The sequence below is a fragment of the Caloenas nicobarica genome, chromosome 1, assembly GCF_036013445.1.
Source record: "Caloenas nicobarica isolate bCalNic1 chromosome 1, bCalNic1.hap1, whole genome shotgun sequence".
Taxonomy (NCBI): Eukaryota; Metazoa; Chordata; class Aves; order Columbiformes; family Columbidae; genus Caloenas; species Caloenas nicobarica.
This window is the reverse complement of record NC_088245.1, coordinates 7,774,914-7,787,328: the sequence shown is the minus strand read 5'-3', so window position 1 is coordinate 7,787,328 and position 12,415 is coordinate 7,774,914. Positions and strand designations below refer to the sequence as shown.

Here is a 12,415-nt window from a genome sequence, read left to right as displayed (position 1 = left end):
TGCTGGAATCATTATTATTTAATACCACTTGTGTATTAATGAGTTGCAGGAAACAGAGAAAAAAGAGGCATGGAAAGCTGATGATAGAACAAACTTAGCTTTGTCAAAACAGGGAGAGGTGAGGGGAAAGTGATGCCGTGAGATGTATTTTACAACAAGAGAAATTCAGTTCTCACACCAAAATTAAAGTTTTCATATCAAAGGCACATGACAACATGCCGGTGAAAGTAGTTTCAGTGCATGAAACCTAGTAATCAGCACAAGTAGGGCTAAACCAGCTGGTCCCATTTTACCAGCCCCTTCATTGTGAATTCTGCAATGAGAAAAAAAAAAGTCACTTTCACTGTAATTTCTTACCCTGGTTTTAATCAGCAATATTTTTCTCATGCTTTTGTAATGCCACAGTGTCTTGGTTACAAACATTGCAGGGGGAGGCTGCATTGTTTTATTTAAAAAAAAAAAAAGTGTTTCTGCTGACATTGAAGAAACAGAATGAGGAGAGTTCAAATGCTGATCATTTTGTAAACGCCAAAGATGCAGAACCAAGTCAGAAGCCTACATAGATCAGAAATATTACTTAGATTTAACCTGGACATATCCACAACATAGCACTTTGGCCAAAGAAATACAAGCTGCTAATAATCCATACTCTGAGTCATCCAAGAAAAAAAAAAAAGAAGAGAAATGCAGGCCCTGCACCTGAAAATGTTCAGGACATCTGTTGCATCCTTGTGTCAGCACAGGAGGCAGCCGGCTTTGATGTGACCAAGCAATCAGGCAGCAGCACGGAGGGTTCTATTTTCTTGTCTTTTTGCACACTAAGGTGTGCAGAGCAGACCATTCTCATTGCACTGGACCAAATGACTCCAGATCATGGAATTTCTGCTTGAGATTTTGCACGCAGACAGCAGGGGAAAGAAAAAAAAAAAAAAGCCATTTGATTGGTTTTTAACTCTAGAAAACAGTTATTTAATTCTAGGAAAATGTTACATGAAGCAGGTGGTTCCAGCAGTGCAGGCTCTCCCTAGGGCTACCGGATCCACCACTAGTGTTAGGGTTTTGTTTATGATCCTGCACCAAAAGGACGATGCACAGGATTCCCTTTCTGATCCCACGCGTCCTCCAGCAGCTGTTTCAGCCGTGGGGTCCCGGCAGAAGTTTGGGATACACGCGTGCTGGATGCAGCAACAGCCACCTGAAGCTTCAGCAGATGCTCCACCATCACCCCTGCCAAGAAGCACGGTTTTAATTAATCAGTGCAGTCAATTATGCACAGTGCCCAGCTCCATACCCTGGTCCTGTTTAGTTTCAGCTCTAGAGGGTCACATCTGTATTGTTTCTAATGGGCTGCAGGGATATCCCTGCATGTGTTTTCCTTCCTGGAGACCTTTTCCCACATCTCTGTCTTCAGATGTGACCATCCCAGGCCCAGAAACCATGGGAAGGGATGGGGCAGCCCCTGATACAGCACCTGCAAGACAGGTACCTCCCTCCCACTCTTGCACGTAACACAGGGCAGCATCACCAGACCTCACCACCTTGGCACGTATTTCCATGAATTTGGGTTTTCTTTCAGTCATACTACCACCTGGGAATCTCAATTTATTGTTTTTTTCCCCCCTTTGTTAAAGAAACAAGTGTCTAGCCCTCATGGCTGTGGAAAAAAAAAAAAAAAGATGAAAGTATGATTCAGTTCCCTCTCCCCTCCAAAAAAATCAGAAAGGAAAAAACTAAATCAGGGCTTAAAAATCAGCAATGTTCATTTTTTCTTTTATCTCATGGTTCTCCTTATGTGTCATGATTATTTTTTTTTCAAATGAGGTGCTGGCAACAGAGGCGATGGCTAAATGCTGGAGAAATGTTAGGCCTGAGCATCCGATTACCACCTCTCAAGACACTTACGGGTTTTTTTTTTTCTTCAGATTGAAATCATCTATCAAGGAGCACGCAGACATGATATGAAGCCAGCACTCAGCAAATCAGCTCGGATTGATGGCAAGAAGAAGATCCCAAGATTTCCCACCCCTTTTTCCTCCAGGAGGAGGGAGGAAGAAAAGTTCAAGTTCCAGGTCATGGATGTGGGCACCGTGTCCTCCATTCATCTCCACCGTCAAAACCATCGGTCAAACACACCACGGCTGCTCCCAGAGAAACAACTTCTGTGGGTCAAGCTTGAAGTGCACCAGGCAAGCAACACGGACGAGCCTGAAAATAAATTAATTATGCAAATAACATTAGTGACTTCCTAAAGATGCTCAGCACCAGGAGCTCCCGTGCACCTCTGGTCCTCCGCACCACAGTCCAGGGGGCACTACATTCACGTGAGATTAAAATTGTAATTAAAATCAGGCAACAAAAGCAACACCTTAATTTCTTCTCTTTCTGCTTGTTTTCAGGCAGGACTGTTTCAAAGACAGTGGCACAACAGGCAGTCTGTGATTTCACAGGCAATTACTTAATCAGGCACTTAATTGCAAATTACAAGAAGCATAATTTTTTTATCTATTTGGCAATGTGAAACAGGGCCCTATGCTATCCGTAACACCAAAATCCCCTCCTTTCTGGGGAAAACTTGTCTTGCGTGTAAAGCAAGACATGTTTTAAGTGAGAATAATTTGATTTTTGGCTTTAACTGGTTGGGAAAAGGGGCTTTAGAAGCAAGGAAACCACTTTCGGATAGTAAAATGAACTGAAGACGCTGGAAATCAAGCTTGTTAAAGATATGTGAGGTTCCAGTGATTTACATATGAAACATGTAACAAAAAACTGGATGTTTTGCAAATCAGGGGTGGAAAAAGGTTGACTTAGGCTTAGACTCTTGGACAAGAAGCAATATCCTGGATGCACAGAGACCCTTGAGATGACACCTGAGGGCTCCTCTGGCTCCCTGGGGCCACAACCTCAGCTCTGCAAAAAAATTAATGAAAATAACGTTGGCCAAATATTCAAGAAGTTATTGAACAACACCTTCAGACACATAGTGTGAATTTTGGGGTTGTCCTGTATAGGGAGAGGAGTTGGACTCAATGATCCTTGTGGGTGCCTTCCAACTCGGGACATCCTATGATTCTATGAAATCTGCCCATCGTCAAGTCCACCTGACCCCCTCAGATTTTCTTGCCCAACTTTGGCGTGTAACATTGATCAAATGAGACTTTTTGGCCTGTTTCTGGGCAAAAACCAGCAGAGGCGGAGGACTCTGAAGAGCACAGAATCACAGAACGGTTGGGGTTGGAAGGGACCTCTGGAGATCATCCAGTCCAACCCACCTGCTAAAGCAGGGTCACCAGAGCAGATCACACAGGAATGTGTCCAGGCGGGTTTGAATGTCTCCAGCGAAGGAGACTCCACAACCTCTCTGGGCAGCCTGGTCCAGGGCTCCGGCAACTCAAAGGAAAGAAGTTTCTCCTCATATTCAGACGAAACCTCCTGTGCTTCAGTCTGTGCCCATTGCCCCTCACCCTATTGTTGGGCACCACTGAAAAGAGTCTGGTCCATCCTCTCGATGTCTGTGCCCATCGCCTCTCATCGTTGTCTCCTCAGCTCCAGCTCCATTTCCCCCACAAAACGCTCCCAAACCCAACATTTTGCCGATTCACGGACAACGCGTCGGAGCAACGAATTTTGCAGAGTTTTGACGAAACAAACCTTTGTCCGTCCCCGCACCCATCGCACCGACGTCGCGTTTGCACCCCGCCGTTGGGGTGCGCCCCCCACAAGCGGGATGTTTCCCCCAAGACCCATCTGCAGCGCGGTGCGACCCGCCCAGCACCGGTGCAGGGGGCGCTGCGTGGCCGCGCCGCTCCCCCCCCCCCGCTCCGTGCAGCGGGGACACCCCGAGGCGGCTGCACCCCGCTTTTCGCGCGGCGCGGACCTTGAAACGCCTCGAAACGGCGTGCGCGCCACCGCCCGAGCGCGCCCGCTCGGGAACGCGCCGCGTGTGCTGGGGGGGGGGGAGGGGGGGGCGGCAGAGGGGGCGGGGAGCGCGCGCGGGGAGAGGCGCGCGGGGAGGAGGAAGGGGTGTGTGTGGTGTCGGGGTTGGGGTTTGGGTTTGGGGAGGGGGGGGGTGGTTTAACCCCCCCGTGCCCGGCGGCGGCCGCTGCATTTCTATTCAGGCGGCGCTGAGGGAGCCCGGCGCGCCCGGTGCATTGTGGGACTGGGCTGGGAGTCCCGTTCGCGGGAGGAGGCGGAGGGCGAGGAGGCGAGCCGGTAAGAGGGAGACCTGAGGAGGGAGGGAGGAGGAGAGGAGGGGGGGGGTGGGGGTGCAAGGCGGGGAGATTTAAAGGGGAATTCGCCTCCGCCGTTACGCCGGGCCGGGTGCGGGGGACGGCGCGGTGCCGCCGGGGCGCGGGCTGCCCGCCTGGCCCCGGGCCGTGCCGCCCTCCCTCAGCCCGGCCCCGGGGGAAGGGCGGGGGAAGCGGGAGGGAGGGGGGTGGGAGGGAGTGCGCCGCACCGCGCCGTCACTGCGGCCGCTTTAAAAAAAAAAAAAAAAAAAAAACAAACCAAAAAAAAAACCCCACACAAACAGCGCTGGCAACGGACGGGTTAAATTTTTCGCCCGCCGACTTTTTTTTTTTTTTTTTTTTTCCTTTTTTCCCTCCTTCCCTCCCCCCCCGCCCCCCACTCCCATCCACCTCACGGAGCGCGCGCCCAACGTTCCACCGGCCGCCCCGCGCGCGCGCCCTGGGGCCGGTGGCTCGTGCCGCCGCCGCCTGCAAACCCTCCCCCCCCCCCATGCAAGGGGTTAACCCCGCCCCCCCGGCATTTCACCTGCACGCACGTGTGCCCCGGGCCCGCCCGCGGGGGTTTGGGGTGCGCGGGGTGGGGGGGTCGCTCAACCCCTGTCTGAGCGCCCCCCCCCCCCCCCGCTCCCCGCGGGGTTCATCCCTCCAGTGCGAGGCCCGCGGGGTTGCCGGGTGCGCGGCTGCTCTGCCGGGCTGCTCTTCCTCCCTCCGTCCGTCCGTCCCTCCCCGCCGCCTCCTCCTCCTCCTCCTCTCCGGCTGCACAAAGAGCAGCAGCGAAGGCCCTGGCTCGCCTTTAAAGGCAGCGGCTGGAAATTTAAGGTGTCCCAGAGCCATGTCTCTCCGCAGCGCCGCTCGCCGCTCTCCCTGGATAAGTGGTGGTCGCGGTTCCTCACCTGGTCGGGCTCGGGCGGTTGGGTTGTCGTTAACTGCTCTGGGGTTTGCTTTGGGTAGGTACTTGGCCCTGGTTCTTCCTCGCTGTCCCCTTTTTGCTCCTGTGCTCTCCTCTCTCTGCTCTTTAGGGAGGCAAGGGTTAAACTTTAGATTTTTAATATTTATTATGCCGTTCTTTTAAAGTAAGAAACATCTGGGTTACGAGGTGTTTTCCTGTACTGCTTGACGCTCCAGTTGCACGTCTGCATGGACTGCCAGCAGTCACAAGAAACTTGGCCTTGCAAGGTTGCTCCTATGGCAGTCTGTGAAATACATAGTTGCATGCAGCTTTATTCCAGTCTTCGTTAAAGAGTTATTGTGTTCTTGCACAGTGGATGTTTTCCATTAAAGAAAATCGTCTTGTTTGTTTCAATATTTGTTTTCGAACCAGGGAACTTAATTTAGGGAACTGTATCTATTTACAGTCCTCAAGGCTGCAAAAAAGTTCCTGGTGGGCTGTGGCCTCTGAATCCTTTCCTGTATAAGTAGGTAGGGGGTGCTAAGCATATTACGATTACTAGTTGGAGGAAGGAAAAATGTTTCCTTTGGGGGGCAAGCTGCTTTTTATAAACCTCTGGAATTAATTAGAATGAAGTGTTAAAAAAGAACGAAACAACAAAAAAATTCCGCCTCCTGGAGAAGCTTTTGTTTCCCATTTCTGTTGACAGGTTGTTTTCCAGATGCTATCTCTTATTTATTTATTTATTTATTTTGATTACAAGTCCTTAGCGTCTTGCACTGGGAGACAACAGCTACAGACTGGATTCATTGCTCATCCAAGACACGTTCTTGTAACTGGAGTTTGGATTCCTGCCCACGCCCGGGCTTTGGAAGATTCGGTTTAAATAAGCGCCACGCCTCCCAGAGAAGGAGGGAAAGCGCTGTAAAGGGGAGTTGGGCTCCACATCAGAAGTTTGCAGGGAGCTTAAAACTTCAATTCCCACACAGTACATTCAATAAATTAGTGGACTTAAAAGTTTGTGGAATGGATGTACTCGTTAATCAGTGCTGCATAGGGGAGGTTAGTTGCACAGTCTGTGGGTTTACAATTTCTTCCATTTAATGCTGCTGAACTTCGCGAATACCAGCCACTTGTGTTCTTTTTTTTCTTTGCTTTTCAGCTTAACCTCGTAACAACATGACTATCAGTATCAGATTTTTGTCAGCGATGCTGCTGAACTCTGTTCTTGTTGTTAGGCAGGATCCTTGCTTTCTAAGAAACTACCGCAGATAGGTCGTTTTTAGTAATTCCTGAAAACTTCTCTGAGAAGGATGAATTGCGTTTTATCACAGCCGTTCCTGTTTAGAACTCAGTGTCTCAGGCCTTTTATTAGTTTTGGAGTGTGGTGTATATGAGTCAGAGTGGAAAAACGTTCTAAAATTAGACATGCATTGTTAAGAATTTTATTAAATGAGTTGCATCAGTGTCTTTTTACATTACCATTTTAATGGACAATTCGCTGTATTCTCAGTATCGTTAGTTGACTATAAAAGGGCTCGAGAGGCAAGAAACTTTTCAACATTTTTGTGTCTGTGAACATACTAAGAGGTAAACTGGCATGTTTGGAGGTAAACCAGTCTGCTTAAGTATGGCCTCTTTGTTCTCCTGTTACCTGTACTAACAGAACACTGGGCTTGCGTTTTCCCCCAAGGAGAACAGGTGTATTATGGAGTTTCAGCTTCTTACATCAGAACCGAAGCAGAGCCATTATTTGAAAAGCATCTTATTTTGGAGATTAATATGTTAATGGCTAAAATCATGACCATGCACTGAGCCGAGTACAAACAGATGTCTCTGCTGAGCATGTTGCAGGATCAGGGCCCAGGTTGCCTTTTGGAAATTGGCCTCAGTGCCCTGGGAGCTATTACTTCTTTCATTACCTCTGTGTTAAATGAGGTCAGTGTGTTAGATTATTCTTTTTTTTTTTTTTTTTAGTGAAAAACTTATGCAGCATAGCTGGAAAAGAAAGTCATTCTCTAATTTGCCTGAGTTATAGTTTTAAATGTTGGAAGGTAGGAAGAGGAGTCACTCCTTTGTAGTCTTAAAAAAATGGGGCATGAGAGATGTGCCCACCTGTCTTAACAAGTGAAAGATGATGTTGAGTGCTTTCTCTTTCTTTTTAACTTGCTCTATGTGGAAAACTTGTTGTCTTGCAGGTTCTAGGATTTTCTAACGTTCCCTTTTTTTTTTTTAATTAGACTGATCAGCAGTGAAACTGGTACTATTGCTCTGGGGTGAGAAAGGCAAGCAGTCTGTGCGAGAGAACCATGTCTGTTCGGGAGACATTTAACCCAGAAAGTTATGAACTGGACCACAGCTTCCGTCTGACCCGATTCACTGAACTGAAAGGCACAGGCTGCAAAGTGCCTCAGGATGTCTTGCAGAAACTGCTTGAATCTCTACAAGAAAACCATTTTCAGGAAGATGAACAGTTCCTGGGGGCAGTTATGCCGAGGTTGGGTAAGTTGTTGCTCGTCTAGACACGTGCGATCCTTTTGTTCAGTGTGCTTAGTGACATGATTTCATTTGCAGTTTGTTTAATCAGTTTGTGGATTGTATGTTGTGTAATGTTTGCACAGAAATATGAAGAATGACTCTCATGTTGTCATTTGTTGGCATCTGGGATACAATAATGTTATTTTAATTATTTAACATCCTGCAGTGCACTCAACTACAAAGAAAAAATGGCCAGGAATGGCCATCGTGATAGGCACATGCTTTAGGAGCTAGTCTCCTCCTCCCTTTCCCCAGTAGATGCTTTGCAAACTAAAGTTTTATCAATTAATTTCTGGACTTTAATATTAATACGTTTACTTTGGAAAGTTATGGAACAAGTGCAATGACTTTTTATGCAATTAGGTGACTCACAGGTGAAGTTCCTCTCCTCTCCTCTCTGTTACTGGGTCAGAGATAGTGAACAAGAGAAAACTTTCTCGCTTCAGCTGAGCTTGGGAGCGGATTGTTTCAGAGTTGTTGTTTTTCCTTTCAGTCCTTTCCTTGTTCCCTGCTCTGTTTTGCTTACCTGTAGAAGCTGCCTGGGAAAGACTCTTTCCAAGACTTCTGTGTTCTTGCCAGCTTCACTTTCTCTTTGGTATTTGCACAATGATGCAAGCAGTAAGGGAAAACAACCTGCACAAGCCACCTACATGGTGAACAGGGTGAACGTAGGTATTTTGATAGCAATTGCTGTACCTAATATTGATATAGATAAATTCATGTAGATAATATGTTTAATGGCACATTTAATTATGTTTGTCTATGTACTCAGCCATATTCAATCTGTGCTTTGCAGCACAAAATGGATTTTTTTTTATTCAACATAGGAATATCAATGTAGCGTTTATTCTAAAGTTATTTAAGTACCAATTTAGTGCCCAATAACCTTTTTAAAAATTATTTTAACACTGCTAATTGTCTGTTAGCAGGCTAACAGGTTGCAACCCATTGTTTTGGTAGAGATTGAATTCAGTGAGAGATTAGTAAGGAGCCCATGTTCTTGCTTAAACAATGGCGAGCTTTGTATGAAATATCCAAGCAGCAATTGTGTGTAGAGCTGGGGTGGCACTATAATTTAATATTGCCTAATGAAGGACACTTCCAGCTTCTTTTATCCCCAAATTGCTATTTATATGGGTTTTTTTCTAAATTAAAGAAGGTACTCACAACAGCATTTCAGTTTGGCAAATTTCTAAAGTCAGTAATAGTTTGGTTTAGATTTAATTATCCAGCTGTTGTTCTTTTTTTCTCTTATAAATTTACAGGCTCTAAACAGTAATGGAACTGCTAATAGATTTTTCTTCTCCAGCTATATGAAAAAGTAAACAAGTAGACTAATGCCATCAATATGCAGGTATGATATTATGTAACAGGAAATCTGTTAGTAATAGAAAGTAGAGAGTTGAGGTCTCTTAAAAATATGCTTTTATGGTGAGTATCCCTTTAACAAATGTGTCTTTGGATGAGTTTGGTGTTATTTGCCTCTGATACCTTGTGCCTAAAAGGGCAAGACAGGTAACTTTACAGCCTGTGTATATGCACTAGGTTTTTGAGATGCAATCAAGAGGGGAAATTGCCAATAGGAGGCTCAACCTCACTCCTTTCTAGTTCTGCAAGTGATGTTACCCAGAGCAATGTTAAATATGGCTGTGAATATATCCATAAGAAACTGCAACTTTGATTTTAATTTTCAGAGCTGTTATGGACCTTGAAATCACTCTTTTCAGTCACCTCCTTGGGCAGATTTACTTATTTAGATGGTCTTTTTTTGGTGGAAGAGAAACGTAGCCTGAGAAGGACCATCATGGCCCCTTGACCTGTCTGTCAAGCAGCATTTTTGCTGAAGTTGTGGAAAACTGCTCAAGTGAGGTCAGTCTTGCAGCGTTATGGCATGAATAGGTGAACTGAGGGCAAAACAGCCCAAATACATGAGCCACTTTTCTCTAGCTGCTCATATGCAGTTCCCTGGAGACACTGGACATCATGCACAGTGACTGGGTAGCTTCTGCAGAGGATGAGCTGCCCTAAATCTCTGCTCATGAGCTTCTGTCAGTGTCCCTTCTCTTCCAAGGCAACATCTGCTGCCTCAGTAGGCAGGAGAGGCAAGATCCTCTCCACCTATTTTATCCACTGCCTGGCAGACCTGCTCTGTGCCCTCAGGAGGACCTCAGGGGACAGCAGCTCCCTCCATCCCTGTACAGGACACTGCCAAATACTGGCTTGTAGCTCTTGCTCGGTAGCGTGTTTCATTAATACATGAGGAAAAGTTACTGTGCAGCATCTGCTCCCTGAAAAGTGGTGATTTGAAGACTCTTGCCTCGAGAGTTATGCAGAGTAATTCCAGGCAGCTCGCTGCCAGCCCAGGAGGGAGGTAAGCTGCCTGCCATTGCCACAAGGCACAAGGTTATTGACAGGGAGCGCGGATCAGCTAACATGTTGTCATTTGTGACCTGTGGCTTTTGTGCGGACTCTTGCATCTCAGCAAATGCCTGGAGGTTTTAATATTGCTTATTCTGTTTGAAATATCCAGTGCCACTGCGTCGTGGTGTGGTTTTCTCAAAGGAGTTTCCCTGTCTAGCAGATCGTCTTGCCTCCTTTCAGCCTCACAGAAGTAAGGCAAGGTTAACACTGTTACAGAAGCTCCAAGTGGGTGAATAATTTTTCACCAAGCACCTATGCTGTGACTTGTGGTGTTTTTTTGTTCCTCTTGAAGTAAGGAAATGCCCTTTATGAGAGGCTGTGTCCTGTTAAAACTGTCACTACATCTTGGTTGAGATGGGACAGACAGGAAAACCTATTTGCTTTCGACAGTATCAATTCACATAACTTTAAATGTACATACATGAAAGCACAGATGTTCTTGAAAGCAATGCGCTATTATTATGCTGCAACAGACTGTAGAACATTGTAGTTTAGTTCTTGTTTCAGCCATTTACACTTCTGTCCCAGTCAGGAGTTCTCATTCTTTGCCTGGTTTTCCTCTTATTTGTGCTACACGCCTTCTCTAAGGAAGGAATTTGCCATGTCTGTTTAGGCGGTATTGTGAGTTGTATTTTACATACATGCTTTTTAAGTTCTCTTGTTAAGAGCAACAGATAATTAAGGTTATAGTTACTCACCTCACTGGATTTGTGTCTTTGCAGGAATTGGGATGGACACTTGTGTTATTCCATTAAGACATGGAGGTTTGTCGTTGGTCCAGACGACAGATTATATTTATCCTATTGTGGATGATCCTTATATGATGGTAAGCTGGCTAAACTTCATTGATAGCTATGTTGCTGATTTGATTTATGCATCTCACCAATCTGATGGCAATTTTGACTGTTTTTTCTAGATGTGCAGTACTAATTGTTTGATTAACTGCATTCAGAGCCTTTCCTAAATACATGTGAAGAGGGAAAGGCATAGTTTCATCTTATAATCTTTTTCATACCAGCCAGGAGTGCTGCAGTGCTGCTTTCTATAGGTGAAAGTTGGGAGAACTGCCACCTTTAATTCAAATTTACCTCCATCTGTTCTGTGGGATTTGGCTCGAAAAGCCCAAAAGGGGGGAAAATGAGCTGTCTGTGAAACAGCAGACAGTAAAATCCACTTACGAGAAGAACCACATTGTAATTTGCCTTTTTTGAGGTTCTGAAATAACCAGGTAACATGTTAGAACTAGAAGTGCCTAAATGACAGGAGTTGGCAATAGCACCTGGCAACAGAGCGCTTTGTGAACAACAGTTTTCCCGTCGTACTACCTCTGCTTACAGATGGATAAGTTGAAATGACTTCTGTTGGAAGTTGCATCTGCTTTGACTTTCGTTGTTTTTGTGTCCCTGTTTCATTTAGTCCATCTCAGTAGAAATGCCTCTGGTGTTACATGTGATGGTGATCAGTATTCACTTGAGCAGAAGGTCATGGGGAAACAACTGAACTTTGAAAAAGGACTTAGTAAAGCTGTAAGGAATTCAACAGGAGGTGTTTGTTAAACGCAAGTTAATGAAAGTTAAGAAATGCTAGAATTCATGTTTCCAGTGATTTGAATGTGACTCGTTTGGTTCAAGCCCTGCTTTTACTGCTGCTTATGTGATTGCATGCTTTATTTGCTGCTGTTAGTTCGTTATTTGTTCTGTAAGATCTGTCAGGTAGGTTTTGGACGTGCAGTTTGAGACTAGGAGTGACCTTTTTTTTTTTTTAGTATGCTTGACCAGATGATAGTGTAGCTCCTTTCATTTCTGTTCTAGAAGAGCTCTCTTTCTGCAAACTCTGAGCAGCCAAGATCTCAGGCTGGTCTCTAGTGTACAGAGTTGTTGAGCTCTCCTGAGAAATTTGATTCAAGTGGCTTGCTTTAATATCATGTGAGAACTTGTCAGGGACCAGAGGAAGTAAAAATAAAGGTGTATATATGCATTGTTGGAGGGCTGTGTTCAAGTTCATTAACGGAGAAACTCTCTTTTCTCAGCTTGTAACAAAAACTTGTGAGGGACAGTGTGAGAGGGCTGTGATGAAGGGAGAAGATTGTTTTGTTTGGAGATACAAGGGGGTCGAGATGCCACAGGGGTGGATAGATGAGCCCGTGCCCAGATGATGTTTAGGCCAGTGTGGTAGGAGTGGAATGTAAATTTGGCCTTAGTCCATCTTTAGTGGTTGCATGGTAGTTACAGTCTGTACTGCGATCGACATGCACCAGCAGCTGTAACTTTGGTGTTTTCTGACTCTCAAGGCCTTCACTTTTCATTCTTGTCAGCATTCGTTT

At 45.6% G+C, this 12,415-nt stretch overlaps 1 protein-coding gene and 1 long non-coding RNA gene across 3 annotated transcripts in view; one reads left to right on the top strand and one right to left on the bottom strand.

Moving 5' to 3' along the window:
* Positions 1-4,988, bottom strand: LOC135997660 (uncharacterized). The gene is made up of 3 exons (XR_010607464.1): positions 4,771-4,988; positions 1,903-2,205; positions 1-1,227 (listed from the first exon to the last, which is right to left on the bottom strand). It is a non-coding gene; the product is annotated as an uncharacterized LOC135997660 (long non-coding RNA).
* Positions 4,120-12,415, top strand: part of SEPHS1 (selenophosphate synthetase 1) — a 24,473-nt gene continuing 16,177 nt past the window's right edge. The window contains exons 1-3 of one of the 2 annotated variants that reach the window (XM_065650407.1): positions 4,120-4,209; positions 7,374-7,635; positions 10,815-10,918. In XM_065650407.1, the coding sequence (XP_065506479.1) occupies positions 7,443-7,635; positions 10,815-10,918 (297 nt within the window). In that variant the 5' untranslated portion in view covers positions 4,120-4,209; positions 7,374-7,442. Of the gene's footprint in view, positions 4,210-4,940; positions 5,192-7,373; positions 7,636-10,814; positions 10,919-12,415 lie in introns of those variants that run through there. The other variant, XM_065650416.1, reaches the window with a different exon arrangement.